Consider the following 23,445-nt stretch of genomic DNA (forward strand, 5'->3'; position numbering starts at 1 on the left):
CGTTTTCATCACAGTTACTAACAGTTACTATAACATTTTTTTTTATTTCATTCTATTCAATTATTAAAATAAACACACAAGATCTCCTTTGATTTCTGTGGTTTTTTTTTTTCACTTTTTATTTTATCTTTTTTTGTTTCAATATATAATCTTATACTTTATTTATATATTTTAATTATTTATATATTAGTAGATAAAATAACTAGATTAAATAGATACTTAGCACCAATAGTAGCATACGCTCGAGTAGTCATTATTCAATTATTAAAATATAAGCTTTTATCTGATTTAGTTTAATTTTACGGTTTTCATTTGGTCTTTAGTTGAATTTGATAAGCGTTTTAATAATTTTAATCTATCTTTATATCAGCACTACAGAAAAAATACTTAAAGAACCTACAATGAAGTCAGTGTGGTTTTAAAGGTTTAAAAAGTCCCTTACGAGCGTCGTATGACGTATCTCGTCATTATACTAGTTTATGAATAACATGTAAAAAATTATAATAACAAACGATTTTTTTATGCTGTGTCTAAATTGTTGACATAACAAAACATTGTTCGAACCGTCGCATTCGTTTTACCATTCATAAATATTTCTTAGTCCTCGAAGATTTATTTCACGAATGATATTTTTTTTATATAATTTGACATTTTATTCTGATACCCGGATAGAAGGGCATCAAAATTTTAGTTACGCCTAACGATGCGAGCGTGTTATTAATATAGTTTCTATACTATTTATCAGATAGAAATTTTGCACAGTTGTCATCGATACTTACGCTGTGCTTTCTGTCATAGTATCTTAACGTACTACAGTCGTATCGGATTTTTATTCGAAAATATTAAACAGTCAATAGTATTGCAACAGATCGTGGCATTATGTTTACAATTCATCTCGTGCTCGGCGGTGAAGGAAAACATCGTGAGGAAACCGGCATGTCTCTAATTTCAACGAAATTCTGCCACATGTGTATTCCACCAACCCGCATTGGAGCAGCGTGGTGGAATATGCTCCAAACCTTCTCCTCGAAGGGAGAGGAGGCCTTAGTCCAGCAATGGGAAATTTACAGGCTGTTAATGTATAAAAAAAAGTATTATGAATCGTATTTAACGCATTTTATAACGCTGGCTATTTATTCATAGGTACACAAATATAACAATCAGAATATACATTAAAATTACGGACTTACACAATTTCGATCTAGATTACATTCCTAAGCACGTGTAGAGGGCATGCTCGTAACAATTATATTAATATATATAATAATACATTCTGGTGCTCCTTTATATAATAATCAAACATTAATAAATTACAGCAAATATATAGATTTAAACAAATCGAAATTATGTAACATTAACACTTAAATTATCTAAATAACGTTGAATATTTATAATAATAATACATTCATCCATTTAAATTATTAGACTAAGATCATAAATTAAATCGAATAATCATCAAATTATCGAAAAAAAAAATAAAGGATTTAAATTCATAAATTCAGAAATAACTGTCAATAACTTTTTTGTATATACTTGATTGGCGATGTCTTTACTATAGAGAATATTCTTTAAATTTAACTTCAAATAGTTAAACTGACTTTTATAATTGTTTACACATTAAACGTCAATTGCTTTGGATTACTAATCTTAACACCACCTTGATTATAACGTTTAACATACAAGTATAGCACTATGTTACATATAACTCAATAAACTAGCGTATGAATGAGACAAAAGATTGAAATAGCATATATAACATATTGATTAGAAGATATGAGAGAAGCGGGACTGTATGTGCGGTCTATTTAAATTAAATTTGTACGATGTTTAAAGACTCGACGAGTGAATATAAATGTTTAAAATTAGATAAAGGAAGTTTGGTCCTACTTATATTGAGTACAAATTTGATTAAAATGGTGATGACGTATGTATTTACACAATCGAGCACAATCTCGAACACCGTGTCAGAAGTCGCGCGTTCGCTTGCAGCCTTTACCCGGAGCGCGCCAAGTACCCGTGGGTGGGCTGCTCCATCGGCGCCGACGGCAAGGGCGAGGAGCGGGTATCGCACGCCTCCGAGCTCTTCATGGCCGCCGACTCCAAGATGATCACGATCGGAGGAGGGTCAGTCCCCACATGTGCTATCTAAGCCCCTCTCTTTCAGCCTCCACCCCGCCAGAGCCAAGTACCCCTGGGTAGGCTGCGCGAAGAACGACTCCAAGGAGGAGGGCGACACGAGGACTGCGCATGCGAATTCGCTTTTCATGGCTGCCGATAACACGATGATCACTATCGGAGGAGGGTAGGTTTGACTATAAAAGGTTCGACGGTTGAAGATCACACGTACGCCTTAATATGGAATATTTCGAACACTCGAAAAGTTGACATTTGTAAAAGGTAGGTGGTAGGTTGCATGTTCATTTGAAGCGAATGACAAGCAAAAACTCTATCGACACGGTGATTACTGGCAAGGAAAGAAGAATAGTTCGAACTACAATATATACACAGTAATAAATGCTATGTTTGAGTGTTTAGTGAAATCGTTGTTAATTTTAATGATGAGGTTTAAAATGTATAATTTTTACATTTACAGCGAAGGACAAGCCATATGGATGGACGAGAATATTCGGTTCGGTAAAACGGACCGCTGCTCCACCTTCAACAACCCACCCCTCTGCCCGAGCGGGGACTTCGAGATACGCGTGTTGGAGGTGTACGGCTTCTCCGGAGCCTAGACCTCGATGTCGATATATCGATACCGACATCGATACATCCGCCAGCCGGCCAGACGATACGGAGTGGTGTAATCTCGATGTGTGTTTATGATCGCTCCCGAATGTCGATGTCTCGCCCAGTTCGAGTGAATTCGCTCGAGTCGTATCGAACAAATTCGCCGTCATCGTTTGCAACGATTATATTATTAAAAAGTATTAAATTAAATTCTGCACTAGGCAGTTGGGCAGACTCACTGAATGTATATACGCTTAGCGAAACTTCCCTTCGCTTTCGGAATTGTGCATGCGAAATTCAGTTTTACGCTTACGTATTAAAATATATAATCGCACGCACCGTTTCGACTGAAGTGTTGCTAGTGTATGAGCTTGCCGATTGAGATCGTCCATCACGAATATAGCAATATTAAATCCGTAAAAATCTGAACCATCCTCGTACATCGGTACGAAGTTTGATATAATTTTATATCTGCTAGATATTCGTGAGTTGTATTCGATAAAATTTCTTATCATTGTGAGAAAACGTGCGATTTGTGATGATAGCCCCTTGCCGTCTCAACGGACTGTATTTATATTCCTATATTAATTCTACGTGTGACCCCGTAGTTAACGTGAACACAGCTGTCCCATCAAGACAACGAATCGGGGAATTTAGGTTGTTTCGTATTGAATATATTTAATCGATATATAGTTGTATGTGTGCGAGTACAAATGGAAATGTCGTATGTAACTAGGTAAATACGCTTACGTAAAGCAATATTCGTGGGGCATAGCCGTGGATTGTGGAGTTTGTTTCTGTCGAGGTGAACATTCCAGTGAAGCGTTAAAGGTTCGGTAACTCGGCCGTGAAAATAATTATTAACTGGATCTTAATGCAATGAACGCAAGGTTCGTAATCGATTGGCAACGACAGTATTCGGTATCGTATAGGGGAATACATCATCGCTTTAGGCTTGTTTTCAATGTACTCAAACCGTTATTACTTGTCTTTGCTCACAAAATGTACCAAAGATGTTTATCGTAGTTGTTTTGTAGACAAATGTTTGATTCCCGAACGATACGATACGTACTGCCTACCAAAATTGTCTATGTTTCTATTTATTATCTATTTCACTTAACGTATATAATTTTTGCGGGCAGTTGGTATGCGTGTATTTTATTGGTAAATATTAAATTCCGATATTTGAAATTAAAATGATTGGATTGGTCGAAGCATATCGCACCAGTGATACATATCGTCTTATAATAGGTGTGTCAAACTGTAAGCTATTTTGGGATCTTGTACTATGGATTTAGATCCATATCCGCGTGCAGTTATTTTAGAGAATTTATACACATATGTCGTTTGGTGTATCGAACATTTGCCTACAAATGTTTGTCGAAGTTATATAATAAAAAAGTAATATGAAGTTTTATAATAGAAATGAAATTAAACTTTATCATACTCTGTTAAATAATTGCTTAATCTATTGCGTCGGATAGTGGGTTGCCAAATATATGAATTTACGCGGTGATCCCATAACAACACCAGTAGACACTGCCACTCCATGCGTAATATAGTATTATTTACAAGAAATTTGAAGGAAATGTGCCAAAAATGGACCATTTGGAATCAAATATGGCTGGAATGGTATTGTCTATGGACGTTCGCTTCAGTATATGTATGAGATATTGAGTATTTACACAATTGATGTGTAGTTGTTAGATTTCATATTTTGATGAGTGTATATTAAGAATGGCTTAGGGCGAGATCTACGTGATTATTTTTATGAAGTCGAATGGAGTTTAAATGTGAAATACATGATAAAGTTCATACACGGCGGAGTCGCCCTCGCAGTGCGGGGCCGCTCTGTTTTGCTACGTCTGTGTAAATATTTATTTTATTGTCTCTGCACATTTAAGTTGTCTATGTTTTTTTCCTTAAGTCTTATTTACATAGAAACGTTAATATAAGTAAGATTTTGTTTATTTTTTTATGTTATTTTTGTGTATTATATAGAAATAAAATGTGTAGAGACGTGTTCGAACGTAGTGAAACGGGAATTGCCACGGTACTAGATACGACATGTTTTCTGAAGCCTAAGACTTGTTTTAAATTCAGATTATTTATATAATTTATTAATTAGGTAAAAGAATAACGTTTATAATGTATATTATTGATTTGCCTCTGTGGACAGTGGTCCAAAATGGTCACATGTTAAGTTTTAGGGAAACTATAATATTATTTGTTCGCTCAGTGATTTGAGTAGAGTTGGCAACACATAAATCTTTCAAAACGCAAACTTGCACGCCACTTGAACAAGCACAGATTATACTTGCGCACAAAGGTGCCTGTGTTGCCAGCTCGGTACCCGCTGACCGCAGGAGGCGCGCTGGCGTTGTTGCTGTTAGCAATTTATCGTTGATCAGTGTAAAGTCTAGTCTTTATTCTGTTTTTATTCTTTATCGATATAATATCTATATTTACGAATTGATATTTGAATACGTGCGATTTCGCCCCCCGGGGCTCGTAGGCTCGTGGTTAGTTAGTGTATAAGTACATTTAATGTAAAGAATATACAGTTATTAATCTCTGTTCTCCTTTCAGTATTTGTGGTGTAAGTTTTTTTTTTATGAAGATCATATGCGATATGACAAGTGTGACGGCTCGCATGCTTGTGTGGTCGTGAGTGGATGCCGGATGCTTTGTTTTGTTAATGTACTGTTACATTCGAATAGTTTTTCGCCGCCGCCCGAGCGACGGTTTGAACTCGTTTATGGTAATGTAAATGTTGCTTTATAATGTCTACAAAAAAATATATAATCCCATATACATGTTGTTGTTTTATTTTTTTTTATTATTAAAACACCTTTTTTAAGCTTTTTATTTCCATTGTAGGTATTTGTTTTTGTTTCGAACTCTCAGTTAATAAAGTGTGTCACATTCAATGGAATGTAACTTTAACCACGTTCCTACGCACGCACACATTGAAAAATGGTAATAAAAATATAACCCTTCATAATAAAGTGGCTAGTTCAAAACCACGCTAGCAAATCTGAATTTTCATATTATTAATTTGTGTTTATATATAAATTATCTCTGTTGGTGATGAAGGAAAATATTGTAAGGAAACCTGTAGGTATCGGATGAAAATCAGCCACATGTATCCGCCAACTCGCACTCGAAGCGTGGTGGTAAAAGCTCCAAACGTCAAAAGTAGGGGATTTCTCATCCCAACGGTGGAATAACAAGAGGTTTATAATTGTTTTTTTTAGTTTTATTGAGTAGAGTTAAATGTGAAGTCACAAGATTCTTAATAGGTTCGAAATTCAGATTTAAATAAAGCCTCCTCAAACTACCGTGTCGAGCTCTGAAATGTTTGGGTATCGAATCGATTCAAAAGTCCTTATGCATAACAGTTTTAACAGGGATAACCTAAGGCAATGCCTAGACATTTTGGATAACCTTACTTTTCGTAAATGTTCGGCACAATTTATGCAAAAAAAATTGTCAGGCATAGGTGTGTGTAAGGTACGTAGGCTTTGTCGGGTTATTATTATTTTATATAATCATAAGAGACATTTTACTCTGCTCGCCCAACATCATAAGCATATAACAAGTGACTATAATAATGTTAATTCAATATAATCAATAAAAATAAAAGAAAACCAAAAATGTCTTAATTAATTATAGATAAAAATCTCGATGGATTTATTATATTAATAATAATTAAAACCAACGAGTGCACAATGATCTTTATAATTTATATTAATAATAAATAAAAAAAGACACTAGTTTTGTAATATATTATGCATTATATTACAAATCTTAAATATAAATATATTTCAATACAGGTATTTAAAAAAACTTAAAATAACATAGATTTATTGCTCAAGAGAAATCGAGTTTTAATATTATAAGATAAAAAAGACCTTCCTTTTTGGCTAAAATTATTATGCATATAATTTTAATTGAAACATATATTCATTTTGTTATACATTTATTTAAATTCTAACATCATTGTTTAAGACTGATCAAGTTTTTGTTTTTAATAATTATAGTATAATGATAAATGACACTGAGTAAGATAGCCATTTGGAATAGGGGTAGAATTACTGTTGATTATAAAAAAAATATATATGGTTTTTTAGATTTCACATTTAATTGACGTTTTTACACATTTCATCACATTAAATAATTTTTTGAAAAGTACAGAATCTGCATTTAATTATAATTGCAATGGTATGCAAACTATCTTGATTCTGTACACTAACAAGATTTTTATATTATAAAATTCCCAAAAAAAAAATAGTAAATAAATTTACATATATGTAGAGCACTCTCTGATGCTTTATCATGAGCTTTAGAAATAAAAGAGACAACCAAATATATTGTCTGATTTTCTGTTACAGTACCAAAGACAAATAAAAAAACTTATGATTATTATTTCATAGACAAATTAAAAAAACATGTTACAGATTTTATTTCAATAAAGTTTAAGCAAAAGCATTTCATAAGTAAATTATATTAATTACAAAAATTAAATTAACAGTTTTCAGTTTCTTTTAATCGAGTCCTATAATTACTTGCTCTATCAGACACAGCTTTTGACAAGGACTCATCTTCGACTAGAGAAAATATATCATCGTAATTCTTTCCAATCTTATCAATTGCTTTGAGTAAATTCTCATTGGAACATTTCTCTATATAATTAAAAATAAGTCCACTTAATGAGGCTTTCATTTTTTTTGAAAACTCCTGCAATTCTTCTTTGTCGTCGATTTCAAAACTGGATCCTCCATTGCTGTCAGTTTTGTCTATTGAACTTAAAGTCACCCACATATTATAGCTCTGTACAAAATACTGTTCATGATCACAAATACTACTTGTTTCAAGAACTTTAACGAGTGTAATTGTTGAATCTATAATATCTACTAAATCCATATCTATTTCCTTTTGATTGACAAATTTATTTTCATAATATGTGAAAACTACTGAAATGATTTTTAGTGCATCAAGTTTATTATCTTTAAACACTTCATAGGATTTGTCAAAACCAACTAAATTGAGGGTTATTTGTAAGCTGATTATAAATACCCTTTCTAATTCATCCCTTCCACAAGAATGTTTTTGGTTCACAGCAATCTCTGTGAATGCTGTGGCTAATGCTTCAATTGCTTCAGATGTCACAAAATGTCCAAAGAATCGGGTTCTTAGCTGCCCGGTATTGCAATAAGAGCAAATTGTGTTGAAGTTTTCTAAGCCTGTTATTATCAAATCCTTATTGGAAGAGTTATTTAGTATAAAATATAAGGCACTTGAATATCCAATTTTAATAAATATTTCTATCCATATCGCTATAAGACTATCGTCCGCTAAAAACAGGCTGGAGTTCACAAGGCGTAGTAATTGGATGATAATTAAACTGTCTTCTGATTTTGTATATTCTAGTAACAATGTGAGAAAGGCGTCCATTTTAAGAAGGGCTTGTGCTGCTTCTTTTTGACAACACATGTTACCAATAATCCCTATTAGAATTTCAATAATTCGGGGTGATTCGATAATCGAAGGCCAGGCGAAGTTGAACAAACTCAATACATCATGTTTTTGTAGGAATAGCACTACATCTCTTTCAGCTGTCATGTCCCAAAGAGTACAGAGATCTTCTTCGAATGTATTTTCTTGTATTTCATCTTTCAGGGTGTCTAAATTAGCAAACTTTAATAACAATTTCAATACAAATCGTTCGCTGTAGGCAGTATCGCCGATAACGTCTCCGGTAACCACATCTTCTTTTTCATCTTTAACTTCTTGATCTGGTTTCATATTTGCTTTTCATGAATGATAAAACTGATATTTTTAAGTACTAGAACGGAATTATTTTATTTGAACCTTATGTTTTGTTTTAGAATTAGTAAAACAGTCAAAGTCAATAACTGAAAGTTGAAACTTGAAACTGACATTACAAAATTTTTAGTGATGTACCGAATTTAATTGAAATGCAACTTCAGGAAAAGATTCATCGATGACAATATTTCGACGAATAATAAGAAAATTATTTTAAATATTTACAGTTCAGTATAAATATAAATAAGTGACATTAAAGCCTAAGGTAATAAAATATATTACAAAGCTCGAAAATTATAAATAAATAAACCATATAAATCACGGCCGCTTTAAATTAGGGTAATGGTCTGGAAAAATTGTAAAAACATTTGCATTTATTCATCACTGGTCAAGATAAAGAAAATATTGCACTATTACTATGATTAAGGTTTAAGCTTTCATTTAAAGTACTAAACTGCACTAAATACTAATTTATAATTTGGAATAAGAGACGAACATTTGCGCTTGTGCGCTTAAGCATTCACAGAAAGATTTCTGCCCGAGACGGCGAATTCCTAATATGAGATGAGGTAAATATATTAAATGTATGGCCACGAAAGCATTCTCCCAAAAAATAGCGTCTTTTTCTATTACAGTCAAATATTTTAGAGACATCCAAAAAGAATAGTAACGACCCCATCCGATAGGACATCTTTGCTCAAACGTATAGCGTGAACATGTCTTATTAGGCAAAAAGTTTTATAATTTAAGTGTCTCGTCTTACGTAATATATGAATGGTCATTTAGTACGTGAGATGATTTTTACTACTTTTTGACACCCTCTCTCCCCTAAATAAGAATATTCCGACCCCCTGTTTAATATTTATTACGTAAGAACTAAAAGTAAAAATAAATATAAGCTGAATTGGTTTTATAAATGAGCGTTCGACGAGGAGGTCAATTTATATAATAAAATTGACACACATCAATAGAAGTTCACATACTTTAATAATTCTTAAATGCAATATTAAATCACCAACGCAATACTTTTACTCAAACAAATGACATCTAGTTCATAAGCGGGGAGTTCTGTCGGCAGTCGGCACTCGTGTGATTTCCCGCGCTTTTTCAAATCTTGTTTGCTTTTATTTGTGATCTTACGTAAGAACTATCAAGACTCCATCCCCTTGTAAGAAAAAAAAACATGGTCGACCCTCAACTCCCCCTAAATCGTAATACGTAATTAATGGCCCGAAGATTATTTTACCTGAGTGGCCTTAGTTTGGTTAATAAGCTAAAATTGGGCATTTTGTTTAAGTTGTCAAATTTTGGCATTTAGCTTAATAGTTTTTATTTAAAGCAACTTAGCAACCAAATGAGCTGTATCGATAAAAGTTTCATTTATATATCTTATCTCTTAAATACAGAGCAGGGTAAATGATTTTTGATAAATGCATTTTTTACTCTACACTGCACCTATAATACTTATATATATTTATGGCGCATTTTAATTTGGAAATAATGCTTCACTTTAAATGTCTACCTTTTTCATTTGGTCTGAGGTCATTTAGTCAGTCATTGAGGTCTAAATAAAATTCTTTGTCATAAAATATAACTTTTAATCATGTGATTATTGTTAATATAAAACAAAAGTGAAACAGTTCCACATATTCGGATTTAAACATGTCTATATAATATTACTACACCTAACTTATTTACTAACAAGTTAGGAAGTTACGTGTTTGAAGTCATTTTATATTTGTACGCTTATACAAAAGGCTACGGAGAAAATTTAAATTTAATTTTGAAACTATTATAAGGTTATTAACTAACATTAGCTTTTATCTTGGCTGGAGGCCCGTCGTTGTTGTGATCTGGCTTTCTCTTTCTCCCTTGCTTTCCCTTGAAGTTTTTGCCTTTATTCTGTTTGAAATTTTTCATATTCTTGCGACGTTTCGACATTTCTTCAACAGTTTTATCTAAATATGTTTTCTCTTCTTCATCTTCCAAAACACGGAATACGACTTCTGAATCGCCAATTTTGATTTTGCCATCCGTTATTTTTTCTGCTAATTCCTTAGCACTATTCTCTTTGGATAAACGCACCCATCCTTCAGTATCGCCTACTTTAAAGTCTACATATGCAATTTCCTGACCTAAAATAAAGATTTATATTTGTAAATATTTTATATAACAAGCAACAACAAAAACACTCGCACACTTATTAGAAATTTAGGAATTTAGTTAATTAACCAACTGCTATTACTATTATAATATTATTTAAAATATATTACCCAGAGGAGTAAGAGCTTCTTTGATATCTTCTCTGGTCATTTTATCATGTCCCTGACTGAAGTGAAGCACCGTTCCTGTGGGTAACTTGAATTCTTCCTTTTCTTCTTTTGTCTACATGTTGAAATTATGTATTTAATAAATATATAATGAAAGAGTTAATATATCCTATTTTGGTTGCATTTTACATTTTAATACAATTACATTAATACGATACATCCAGGCCATAGTGTCTGGTTTTTGAACCTACATCAGCCACTGTGAAAATTCTAAGAGAGACAGATTCACTGTATATCACTATATATATATATATATATATATATGAAAAATAATGGGTCAGCATGGTTGGTCAGAGATCAGGCACAGAGCAGATGACTGTATGGGCTTCCAGTCTAGACTAGAGTTGGGATATTCCATGACAAGGAAACCCAGGATACATAAATTTCTTCAACAAAGATATTTAAAGTTTTATACATCAACTTTCATGTCTGATCTCATCCTGATTTCAAAGCTAAATATCTTCTATCTATAAGTATAATTACTTACATCTTTTCCTTTATGTTTTTTGTCTTTCTTATCCTTCTTAGCGGCATATTCTTCATGTTTTTGCTGCAAATAGTTATCTTGCCACAGTATTAGAAGATCAGTCTCATTGTATTTTAAGCCCTTGGTGTCTAAAAATTTTTCAGCCTAGAATTTTGAATAATTTTACTATAAATTATTAGTTTTTGTAATAAAGTAAATTAAGTATATACTGATTTTATTTCAGAAATTAGTTTTTGAGCGTAAATAGTGCAATAGTTTAAGGGCTGCTTAGCAATGTAAAAATCTTCAGGTGAAATCATGACTCCTTGGACTATTGTAGTTCCTATCCTAGCACAAGCATAAAGATTACATGTATATTTAAGTACCTACACATAATATATGTAATTTTTTTTTATTGTTTGTCATATATGTAAAGTCGGTAAACTTAAAAAAAATCTCAAATCAATCAAACATGTGTGCATATGTTGAATATATTAATGGAGATATGTATGTTATAAATAATTATTCCACCAGTCTTCTCTTTTGTCGATTGTGGTATTCATGCACTGTCCAGTTGTTTAATAGAAATAGTTTTATTGCGATAAGACTAATATTTCATATATTAAAAAAAAAGAAAAATAGAACCTCTTTGTATAATTCTTTAAAGATTACATTATTTGTGACACTTGAATTTATCTTTATTGTGTTAACAATAAAATACTAATGTCATATTAATACCTGTTCCTTTGTCTTAAATGTAGCAAATACTGATCCCTTGAAAAGACGTTTTTTTGTTTGTCGGTCTTGATATCTCCTCATGATAATATTTTCTACTTCCTCAAACTGTTTGAAGTATTTTAATACATCATCGAGTGAAGCCTCTAAAGGGAATCCTTTTGCATAGACTGTTCTCCCGGTGAGTTCTTTACGTCTCTCCTCGTTCATTTCCGGAATAGGCATCTCGGGATTTCTTCGTATTTTCTTGTTGTCTTCGGATACCTTAAAGTGACAAATTTGAAATATACAAACAGTTTTATTAAGCAATAAAAAAATAAAATAAAAAAATTGTTTGATTTATTACAAAATTATAATAAAGTTTTTAATCTGTTATGGTAAATACGATAATGTCTTATATTGATGTGATGTGATTGATATTTTATGCAAATTAAATTGAAATCTGTCTTGTTGCTTAAGCATAATAGAGTAACAAGTAACCAAGTAAATCTGAAAATTTATAATATTTAGCCTAACATCAAAATTGTCCAAAATTTTGTAACATGTAGATTCAAGTGCTATAGCCTGGATAGTCTATTTACTAAATATTTAGTAACTCATAAAATTCAACAAATGCATATAAGACACTTCTTTGATTAATAATTAATAAGTAAATTATTACATACCTCAATTAATCCAGAAGTTGACTTGTTCATTGCGTTTGCAATAACATCAGAATCAGTAGAGAGTTTGGCAAGACGGTTAAATCTTCCAAGGATTTCAAGTGGTATCCAGCCATCGTCGAGTTTTACCTGCTCTTTTAAAAATTTATCCCTGGGAAGATTTAGATCACCTATAAAGGAAATTATGAGTTTATATTGAAGGCATTACAAATCTTACTTTAAAACCATAATAAATTTAAATAGTATGGTTAATGATTATTAAAAAAAAAAAAACAATTATTAGTATTATTGATGTTTTTTTAAAGCTAAAAACAATAATTTATTTTTAACATTTATCGTATGATTTTTTTAATTACATATCAACAAAAACAAATCACTATAATTATGTTTAATGCTAATTTAATAAGTTTTAGTTATATATAACAACAACAAACAATCAATATTGATTTGCAAGCATCGTAAAAACCTACCAAAGTAATATTCTATTTGCCTAATGATGGCTTTCTCCAAATCAGTCTCTTCCTCTGCATTATTTTCCGTATCGGTCGATCCTTGTCCATTGGTTTCAGTTACCACGTTTTCATCAGTCATATTGGATTAATTACAAAATAATGCACTGTATTACGTGCTTGCTATGTTCAAATTAGACGCAATATGCTAGTTACTATGCTTTTTTCACGAGATAAACACTAAGCTACCTATCAAACTTCAATGAAACTACAATATTATTATAATTATAGAATAGAAAACACGTGTTTTACTAAAATTGAAAACCACATGCAGAATACAGACAAGCGAAAAACCGGCGTGGTTGATTAATGACTGAAGTTGGATGAGGATGACAGAACAGAGAGAGAAGGCTGCGTTCATAATTTCATAATCGATAATTTGGTAACGCAAAATTTACTTTTTTTTTACGACAATACGTTTATGTATTCATTAAAATATGAAACCATTTTATAAATTTATTACGAGATTGAAAAAGTTAAATACATATTCGTAAGTGTATTATTTCTCAGTGGTCTGAACTTTTGTACGTAATGTAGTTTTATACATATTTGGCTATTATTCGCTATGAATTTTATTTATTTTTGTCTAGTTTAATTAAATAGGCAAATTTTGATTTGATTTGATGTTTACTATTGTGAATATACTTACTAAAATTGAATACACATTGTGATGTGAAACTAAATTACTTCCTATTTTATTAAAATATGCGAAAGGTAGTTTCGAGTTCTATTATATCTGAGTGAACTAGGCAACTCTTTATTGCTGTATCAAAGTTAACATACCAAAATAATTTAAAAATCTGTAAGTGCTGTAACATTTCACAAATAAATGTGCCTTTAGTATAACCTTTAGTGTTTTATTATTATCATCATTTTATATCACAAAATGTGATTTACATAATTCAGCAATATTAAGTCAAATAAAAGTGTATTTTAATAATAAAAAGAAATATAATGATATTTCAGTTAATATTTAATTTACAGCTACATTCATTGTAACACGAATATAAGCAATAATAAACAATAACATTCATAATTTTTTATTATACCGTGTGTTGTCAAACTCATATGTCAATTGTCAATCGTATTCGTAATCATACAACACGATTTTTTTATTTTCTACAATTACTAACCTCAAAACCAAATAATAAATTGATGCCCTAACAAAAACAATGGGTGTTCGTGGTTTGACTACATATGTAAACAATAATCAAGATGTGTTCATGAAAAAATATTATTTACACGATACTAATTTAATTATAGACGGCCATAGTTTATGTGCCCAATTATATAGATTGCTAAACAGTTTCTCAGCGTTTGGCGGCGAATACGATAAATTCGCATCATCTGTTAAAACATTCTTTAAAAACTTACGCAAATGCAACGTAAAACCATATGTTATATTCGATGGTTGTCATGAAAAGAAAAAATTGAGAACTGTTTTTAGTCGACTAAAGTCTAAATTAGGCGGTACGGCACGACTGGACCCAGTGACGCAGGACAGATTACAAATTTTCCCATTTTTATTCAGAGATGTTTTCAAAGAAGTTCTTAATGATCTCAAAATAAACTATACCGTTTGTGAATTCGAAGCAGATGACGATATTGCCTCGTTAGCAAGACATATGAACTGTCCGGTGTTAAGTTATGATTCAGATTTTTTTATATACAATGTTTTATACATATCTTTTAATACATTAGAAATGAAACCAAAACCTATAGAAGAAAATGGTGTTAAGTTGTACGCAATGGAGTGCAAAATATACAAGGTGCAATATTTATGTGAACACTTTGGTGGTCTTAATGAAGAACTTCTACCTTTGCTAGCAACCCTTCTTGGCAATGACTATGTGGAGAAAAAAGTTTTTAGAAAATTCTTTTCTCAACTTAAATTGCATAAAAGTAAAAAAAAGAAAAATGAGCAACAGAGAAGTATACATACATTGTTTAATTGGCTTCAAAATGAAACATTGGATTCGGCCATTGAGAAAATTTTAGGCAGGCTTAAAAAACATCAAAAGAATAAAGTTTTTTTAACCATTAAAAGAAGTGTGGAAGGATATCATAATGAAAACTGTCAGTCATTGAAGTATTTTGATATACCTTCGAGTAATTGTACTCAAAAATCTTGTCTCAAAATGCCTAATGTAGAGGAGAAGGCCGATAATTCTGAAGTTGACAGTACAGATGAATCTGAGAACACTGATGAGGATGAGGAAGGGTCACAGGAAGACGATGAAGAAGCTGTTATTGATGAGAAATTAGAATTAATTCCTCCATGGTTAGCAGAGAAAATTCGTCGTGGGCAAATACCTTATACCTACTTGAATCTTTATGTTCATCACTTACATGTTTGTAATCCACAAGCCGAAGACTTTACAGAGAAAGACTGTTTCCTTTGTACATTGCCTATACTGAGATATGCATTTGATATTCTAACTGATTTTTCTCATGATGACTGTGTTTATGTTTGTAGGGAAAATTATGGTTACAAAAAAATAATTGTTGGTAAAGAGCATGCAATACCAAGACCTTTGGATGTACCGTTTGAAGAAATAAATGATGAACAATTAAAATTATATTTTCAACATTTTCTCAATTTGAAACTTCCCAATTTAAATTTGGCAGTAATTGAGATGTTACCGTTAAACTTTCATCTGTTCATGATATCAATTCTTTACTGGGTCTCCACATGCAGTGTTCCAGTTGCTCATGTCCATTCTTTGATTATGTCATATATAACTTTGGAGGTAATTGATGAAAAAACTGGTACAGCCCGTGGTAGTTATCTCTTTAATAATAGGAATGCTAAAAAACTTGAAGAATTGAGGAAAATACCAACTTCAATTGCAATTTCAGATGATGAATTATTCCTTAATAAAAACAAAGTCAAATATGAAGACTGTCTTATCGCTGCCAGCATTATTTTGAAGCATTTTGAAATTGATGACAGTATACGAAAAAGACCTAAAAGTTACGATATCAAGAAAATACATTCTTTTGCCCAATTTCAGTGTATATTACATCAAATTAATTCTTTGAATATATTATGTGGTTCGCCATTTGAAATGACACGCTATTCAAAATGTTACAATGGTGTATTGATCTATAACATTGCACTGAAATTAGAGAAACAGGCAGATCCTGTGAAGTTTTTACAAGATTATATAAAAGGTGCTACTACTGTAATATTATTTTATAAAAGTATATGTTCTGTATATAAACAATTGTTAGAAGAAATGAATTTATCAAATGTTCAGTGGTCGAAAAGAAAAAGGAACAGGGGTAAAAAAGATTTACAAGAAGACCAATCCTTCTTTATTAAAGGGTTTGAAGCTGATGTTATAATATAACATTTTTAATCCTGTGGTTGTTTTATTACCATACACATTTACCTTTTTAATATATTTTAATTGATTATCAATATTATATAAAATTAATAGATATAATACAATAAATATATATATTCTATGTTGTTTTTTTTATTATTATTATATATATATATATACTATTTTATATTATTATATATTTATAATTAAACAACACTGAGTAAGTCATTCACAATAGATTTGCATATAATTACTAAATCTAATTAATTTAAAAAAAAAGCGGCCAAGTGCGAGTCGGACTCGCCCATGAAGGGAAGCAGCAAGTAGCAAGGTTTATTACTAACAGTATTTATAACGGGATATTTACTATGTTTTTTATTTGGTGGAGCTCGATATTTCGACATTATCTACGAATGTCTTGTTCACGAGACTGACGTTTGCATTTATGCCATATGTTAAAGGGTGACAGATAAGATAGCTAGAGTCCTGGGCAAATATGCGGTGAAGACTATCTTCACTCCTTTCAAGAAGATAGGGCAAATGTTGCGTTCACCTAAAGATAGTTTTTCGCTGGAAAAACCCGGAGTTTACAAAATCGATTGTAGTTGTGGTAAATCCTATGTTGGACAGACGAAACGTACGGTATCTTGTCGTATCAACGAACATATCAAGGCGGTAAAAAACAATGATACCAAGAAATCAGCCATCGCGGAACATTTTCTGGAAGCCGGGCCGAACCATTGGATCGAGTTTCATAATGCTCAGATACTCGCGACAGAACGCCATTACATACCCCTATTGGTACGAGAAGCCGTTGAAAATACTAAATATAGTAATTTCAATAGGGAAGATGGGTTTTAACTGTCGAAAGTATGGAATCCAGTGATAAAGTTATGCAAACCCTTGAATAATAATATAAAAAATTCGCGAATCGATACGGTGAGTTTCGTTTGTAAAACACGGGATCGAGTTTAGAGTGTAAATAAAACAAATAGTAGGGGTGAAAGTGACAGTGGTAGTGGTAGCCAGTGTTTACGCAGCAAACGTACGAGAAAGGAGGTAGTCCGATATGGACACTTCTAACGCCGTCAACATCTACCCGCAAACGTCAGTCTCGTGAACAAGACATTCGTAGATAATGTCGAAATATCGAGATCCACCAAATAAAAATAAAAAACATGGTAAATATCCCGTTAGTAATAAAAATAACCATGTTAATTTAAAATCTTATATAGCAAGGTTTATGTTTATGAAATTCAATTTTTTATTTTTATATTTGTGTTGATTGAATTAAAGCTAAATTGCGGTTTACGATTTATGACTTATTAAAAAAAACTAATTTTAATAACTGGGCTTTCAAAACCGAAAAAATTAAAGATTCACTTCCATAACCAAGATCGTATCGTTCAAAAGATTAAATATCTATAAACGTATCAGTTCCGAGAAATAAACGCAATTGGTATCTAGTAAAGAAAAAATTCTGTTTTATAAATATTTAATATACCTACTTTACTGAAAATGTTAACGCTTATCAATTTATCTTTCCGATAGGTAGAGGTAATTCTTATCTATGTGTTGCATTTGTTAGTCGTATGTTATTTTGTGTAAATAAATATTACAATTATTTCTCTTTGTTGTAAGAAAATGGATGAAACTGCAACAGATGGGCCATTTAACCTAAATTCCTCGAATTCAAGGTAAAATATTTTATTTAAAAAAATTGGTTTACTTCTTTGCTTGTATGAAAAAAAACTTTACAATTTGCCTTGTCGATATGCAAAATTGCTTACAATAATAGACTTTTCAATTCAAAATGAACTAACTTTTATTAAATCTTGTAAAAGGATTTATATATGCTTTTTGTACAAGCCTATTGATTAAAGTAAGTTTATTTGATTTTTGGTATAAGTACGTAAGTTAATAATCTCTAAATAATTCGTTGTGGCAAAGGCCGCCAAAATGTTAGGTAGTATTAAGTGTTAAAAAATAGTAATTGTTGAAAAACTTAATGATTTTAGTCTTGTTTGGTTTTTTAATTCGTACCTACAGTTGCCTAGCTTCGAAAGTAGTTTTTCAGTTTAAAAAGATTAATTAAGTTAACCATTTTTGTAAAAACGGAAATAGGCTTGTGTATTACATATATAAAATCGCGAAATCATGTTGACAAAGAAGAAAATAACATTAGTAAATTTCTCATCCTCCTAATTTTGGCGCCACTGAAAAGTTTGCCGCCTTGGATTCTAGCCCCGAGTGCCTGTAAGGTAAATCACATTCCATAAAAACCGCAAAGGTAACCGCCTTGTAAAATAAGCTTCAAAAGTGTCTCCTAACAAGAAATTAAAAAAGAATATTTAATTTTTTGAATAATTTTTGTTATAGATCCGTTTTGGAGGATGCACCGAAATTGGAACCAGAAATTTTGTATTATAATATGACAGGTGAAAAGTATTTAATTATATTCAACCATTACAAGTATAAGAAAACAATGTATTATGGGTAAGTGCCGACAATATTAATCTTTCTGAAATTGCTTCTATTTGACGTGTTCGGTTAATAGAGTTAAATAATTTCTATTGTTGATACTTACGACTTCGAGTAAAATCATTTCATGTTTGGATGTGATGTGCGAATTTTGTTAGCAAGAGAATGTTACATTTTTTCAGGTAAGTTCGACTCATTTTTTTGGAAATGAAAATCAAAATATACTTTATTTAAGTAGGCTTTTACAAGCACCTCTGAATCGTCATTTAACAAACTATATTAAATGAAACTACCATCGGTTCGGAACGTAGATTCTACCAAGAACTGGCAAGAAACTCAGTAGTTACTCTTTTTCAACATTTAAAAATATAGTCATCTTAGTTAAATAGAATTACATATGTATGTAATATATCTTGCCTGGAAGTCAACAAGTATTAATAATACTTTTTTTATCATCTGTATAAATTGAAATTTCATCTCTTGTAATTTCAATGTTTTGATTTAAATGTCTAAACATAAAAGGACATTAAATATTTAGTTACTTCAATTTTTAACACGCTGGATTTGGTACTAGTTGTCACTAACGGTTTGGCACGCGTTTTAGCGGTTAGAGGTCAGCTGTCTGGCACAAAAAAGTCTGCCCTTCCTTGGAGTTCAAGCTTGCTTCATACCAAATTTCATCAAATTCGGTTTAGTGATTTAGCTGTGATAGAGCAACAGATATACAGAGTTACTTTCGTATTTATAATATTGGTATAGATTAATTAATTGTCACTTATTTTATTTTTTAAGTGAGAAGTAGTTAATCAATATTAATTCATATTCATTAAATCAGCTTGTGTATCAATAAGATATGTACTTACATAATTCTATAATAATTTTATTTCAGTTTGAAACGCCCATCACCTAGAACAGGTACAATGGAAGATGTTGCAAAATTGAGAAAGGTTTTTGAAAATTTGAACTATAAAGTAATCGTTCACCAAGATCTGGAACACGCAGAAATCCTGGAAAAGGTCATGGCACGTAAGTATTTACACATACACGTGTAATTTGTCCAAAAACTGAATTAATTATAGAACGCCATCTTTATCTATCCACATATATCGGTCTCTATCGTTACTGAAGTAGCAGAAGTTTAAATTTGACATATTATTAAATGTTAAGCGACGTTCTTGTGAGCTGCAGTATAATCCATAAGAATATATCCCACTTCGCTTCTTACTCGTGTAATGCTGAAAATCGACTTACATTGTTATTACTCGGTGATCTTATGAGATAGCTTTAAATACTTTTTTATTATAACTCTATGAAATTTTTGATAACACTTTGCCTATCGGTGAACTCATAAATAAACAGCAAGTACACATTATTCTTCTATCAATTTTCAGTAAGTAAAGAAGACCACAAAGCGACGTCGTGTCTGTGTTTCGCGTTTCTGTCGCACGGGGAGAAAGGGGGAGAGCTCTTCGCGGCGGATAGACCGTATCAATTGAGAGAAGTTACGGTGATGCTAGAACATGGTCACTCGAGTCTCGTTGGCAAGCCAAAATTATTTTTCATACAGGTTTGGTTAAGACTAATTCCTATATGACAATAATAATATCATCGTCATTTAGGCTTTCGTAGTCCTCCGCTGGACGTGGCTTATTCCGAGGACCGCAAATGTTTCCCTGGTAGCATTCGGATCCGTCTACCCTGCGTTTGCCGACCAACGGTCTCCACTTTATGACCCATCTGGTCCATTTTTCAGCAATCCTTCGATATGAGTGACCAGCTCACTGCCACTTGAGTCTGTTAATTTTTCAAGCCAAGTCTGTAACTCCGGTTCTCTTCTGGCTCATCTCATTCAATATTATTATAATCTTAAGCACTCCTCACATAGCTCAGTCCATATCCGTTCGATCTTGAATTTCTGGAACTGTATCGCAGGTTGTGTCTATGCTTCAAAACCGTTATACGTAATGGACATAGTAAGTAATTAAAGGCCATAATTCAGGAAAGTATTGTTACGTCCCTATGTATTTTTACTTTGGACCGTCCTTGATCGTCGGTTTTCAACAACGCTGAACTTTTTTGATAAATCTCGTATTCACAACCTATGAGTATTCTACTTTTATCTTTAACTAAAAACTGCCCTAGTATTTTTTCATGTAGGTACTTTTGTTGGGGTTCTGGTCCAAACCTTTCACCCAAATTTGATAAAATTGGAAATGAAGCAACTAATGACCAACCCCTTAACGCGAGCGAGGCCGCGGGCAACAGCTACTATTCTATAAGTATGAATCTAGATTTTGCAAATACAGATAGAAATTAAAATATTTTTATAGGCGTGTAGAGGAGATCAGATTGACAGTGGGCGGAGGGTCGAGTTAGATGGCGCTGAAACGTCCATCATCATTCCAACTCATGCGGATTTTCTTATACTATACTCCAGTGTTGAAGGTAAATTTGTAATAGTTTTCTACACATGTTTTTTTTAAATTTCATGTAGGTAAGCGGCCATCACCATTGCCCATAGGCATTAGAATTGTATGACATATTAATCATTATTCATATCAACGATGTGCTACCCTTGGGTATTAAGGTGTTATGTTCCTTGTGCCTGTAGGCTCACTGGCCGACAAACCTTTTAAACTGGAACACAACAATACTGAGTATTACTTGGTAGGTAAACGGACTTGCACAAAGCTCTATTAATAAATATATATAAATTTTAAATCTAATATTTATGTATTCAATTCAACACTATATCGGGATTATTTATAATAATTTGACAGGCAGACAGATTATTATTAGAATTTGTAATGTGCAATTATGTATATAAATTACAGGCTTTAGACATTTACATCGACCTTTTTTTGATTCCTTTTTTTATATGTTCAATAAATAAAAGTATTTTAATTTAAAAAAAATACTTGATACAGGTTTCGTAAGGTTTGCATTATTAGTGATAACAATAATAATTATTATCTATACTTCTTTATAATTATTATAAATGTGAAAGAAACTCTGTATGACAGACAGTGTTTGTGTTTATGTTTGAGTTGTGTTACTCTTTTACAACCAAACTACTGAACCGAATTTGATAAAAATTGGTATGAAGCAAGTTTGAACCCCAAGAAAGGACATAGGCCTCTTTTTAATGCTTAAAATCTGAAGACCGATCCGTAAGATAGGAGCAAAGTTGCCGGCGACAAAAAGTTTTATGTAAACTCTCATGCACATAACGAAATAAATAACGACTACCTTCGATATGTTTTTAATAAAGCGGGTATACTTACAATATGTTTACGACAATATGATGTATATTCACAATAATATAATTTCAAAGTGCTTTTATGAGCTTACTTGTAAGAATATATTGATTTAGATTATGATTTAGTTTAAGGTCTTAATTTTATTTTTACAGATTATTTATCATTTAGAGATAGAGAAGGATCGTTCATGATACAAGAGCTTTGTGACGTCATCGACGAGTACCACAAGGAATGGGATATTTTACACATAATAACGCTGGTTCATCGTAGGGTCGCATATTATAGGAGCACTTTCGCGCCATCTAACCCATCGATACACGATAAGAAACAAATGCCCGAGACTCGTTTTTCTTTAACGAAATTATTTAAATTTTAAAAAAATAAAAAGACGTAAAAGCAAAATCTTTGAATATTTTCTATGAAAATACTATATACATGAAGCTGTTGTATTTGTATAATTTAGCTAAATATTGTATTGCTATGAAGAATAATTGAAAATTATGTAACAAGTAATAAAGAAAAGTTCTAAATTTAAACACCTATTAAAGTTTAATGTACGCTACCCTCTCAGGTAATAATGTGCATATGGCTGCATATTTTTAATTAAATACATATATGTTAACAATATACATATTAAATATAAATAAAAGAAAAATTAAAACTTTATTGTGTATTGCCAGATATTTTTTTATGTAACTTATTTATAATTCATAAAGTATTTTAACATGTAACACTAATAGTTATTTTGACGTTTCTAAATATTTGATGTCATACATTATTGACTACTGGTTGACAGTTGTTAATTATCTTTTGGCGCGCAATGAAAAAAACAGAGAGTAAATATTTATGATGCATGCGCGCGGTAACGTGAAAAAAAGTCAAGTCGGTTGAATTAGAAAACTTTGCACCGTATCTTATTTTTACAATGTTTATTTATTAAAAACTAATATTATTAATGTTTAAATTTGGGTGACTGTTGTAGTAGTGGAAAAAAAATACATGTATCATACTAATAATAATAGTTTTATTATCTATTAATAAATAGATTATTATTATTTTATTGTATTTAATTATTTGCATCCAACTAAAAATAATTACGCCGCAGAAGTAGAAC

At 31.5% G+C, this 23,445-nt stretch overlaps 5 protein-coding genes across 13 annotated transcripts in view; 3 read left to right on the forward strand and 2 right to left on the reverse strand.

The window, feature by feature from the left end:
- LOC113395406 (GTPase-activating protein skywalker) overlaps nucleotides 1-5,544 on the forward strand; it is an 82,171-nt gene extending 76,627 nt beyond the window's left edge. For 5 of the 9 annotated variants that reach the window (XM_064220617.1, XM_026633003.2, XM_026633000.2 and 2 more), the window contains 2 exons: nucleotides 2,165-2,302; nucleotides 2,594-5,544. In XM_064220617.1, the coding sequence (XP_064076687.1) occupies nucleotides 2,165-2,302; nucleotides 2,594-2,735 (280 nt within the window). In that variant the 3' untranslated portion in view covers nucleotides 2,736-5,544. Of the gene's footprint in view, nucleotides 1-1,989; nucleotides 2,125-2,164; nucleotides 2,303-2,593 lie in introns of all 9 variants that reach the window. The other 4 variants (XM_026633007.2, XM_026633004.2, XM_026633001.2 and 1 more) reach the window with 1 other exon arrangement.
- Nucleotides 5,545-7,216: 1,672 nt separating this feature from the next.
- On the reverse strand, nucleotides 7,217-8,640 carry LOC113395410 (uncharacterized). Its single transcript, XM_026633010.2, has one exon. It carries the CDS (start codon nucleotides 8,536-8,538, stop codon nucleotides 7,258-7,260), a length of 1,281 nt encoding a protein of 426 aa, XP_026488795.2. The 5' UTR covers nucleotides 8,539-8,640; the 3' UTR covers nucleotides 7,217-7,257.
- Nucleotides 8,641-10,133: 1,493 nt separating this feature from the next.
- On the reverse strand, nucleotides 10,134-13,579 carry LOC113395411 (la protein homolog). Its single transcript, XM_026633011.2, has 6 exons — nucleotides 13,223-13,579; nucleotides 12,756-12,922; nucleotides 12,094-12,354; nucleotides 11,377-11,520; nucleotides 10,833-10,944; nucleotides 10,134-10,694 (listed from the first exon to the last, which is right to left on the reverse strand). The coding sequence occupies exons 1-6, from the start codon at nucleotides 13,341-13,343 to the stop codon at nucleotides 10,363-10,365; spliced, it is 1,137 nt and encodes a 378-aa protein (XP_026488796.2). The 5' UTR covers nucleotides 13,344-13,579; the 3' UTR covers nucleotides 10,134-10,362.
- Nucleotides 13,580-14,361: 782 nt separating this feature from the next.
- Nucleotides 14,362-16,621, forward strand: LOC113395405 (protein asteroid). Its single transcript, XM_026632999.2, has one exon. The coding sequence runs from the start codon at nucleotides 14,434-14,436 to the stop codon at nucleotides 16,612-16,614; it is 2,181 nt and encodes a 726-aa protein (XP_026488784.2). The 5' UTR covers nucleotides 14,362-14,433; the 3' UTR covers nucleotides 16,615-16,621.
- A 1,586-nt stretch (nucleotides 16,622-18,207) lies between these two features.
- On the forward strand, nucleotides 18,208-22,718 carry LOC113395397 (caspase-1-like). Its single transcript, XM_026632993.2, has 6 exons — nucleotides 18,208-18,287; nucleotides 18,970-19,086; nucleotides 19,961-20,097; nucleotides 20,463-20,638; nucleotides 21,402-21,516; nucleotides 22,484-22,718. The coding sequence occupies exons 1-6, from the start codon at nucleotides 18,235-18,237 to the stop codon at nucleotides 22,705-22,707; spliced, it is 822 nt and encodes a 273-aa protein (XP_026488778.2). The 5' UTR covers nucleotides 18,208-18,234; the 3' UTR covers nucleotides 22,708-22,718.
- The last annotated feature ends 727 nt before the right edge of the window (nucleotides 22,719-23,445 follow it).

This window comes from Vanessa tameamea, chromosome 4, assembly GCF_037043105.1.
Source record: "Vanessa tameamea isolate UH-Manoa-2023 chromosome 4, ilVanTame1 primary haplotype, whole genome shotgun sequence".
NCBI lineage: Eukaryota > Metazoa > Arthropoda > Insecta > Lepidoptera > Nymphalidae > Vanessa > Vanessa tameamea.

Bases quoted from the DNA above. Each gene is read 5' to 3' on its own strand.
- LOC113395411 (XM_026633011.2), bottom strand. From the start codon at position 13,343: ATGACTGATGAAAACGTGGTAACTGAAACCAATGGACAAGGATCGACC. The intron at 12,355-12,755 runs GTATGTAATAAT...TGTCACTTTAAG, and splicing joins CAACTTCTGGATTAATTGAG to GTATCCGAAGACAACAAGAA. The intron at 10,695-10,832 runs GTAATATATTTT...TCTTTATTTTAG, and splicing joins AGAAGCTCTTACTCCTCTGG to GTCAGGAAATTGCATATGTA.
- LOC113395410 (XM_026633010.2), bottom strand. From the start codon at position 8,538: ATGAAACCAGATCAAGAAGTTAAAGATGAAAAAGAAGATGTGGTTACC.
- LOC113395397 (XM_026632993.2), top strand. From the start codon at position 18,235: ATGGATGAAACTGCAACAGATGGGCCATTTAACCTAAATTCCTCGAAT. The intron at 19,087-19,960 runs GTAAGTGCCGAC...ATTTTATTTCAG, and splicing joins AAGAAAACAATGTATTATGG to TTTGAAACGCCCATCACCTA. The intron at 20,639-21,401 runs GTTTGGTTAAGA...ATATTTTTATAG, and splicing joins CAAAATTATTTTTCATACAG to GCGTGTAGAGGAGATCAGAT.
- LOC113395405 (XM_026632999.2), top strand. From the start codon at position 14,434: ATGGGTGTTCGTGGTTTGACTACATATGTAAACAATAATCAAGATGTG.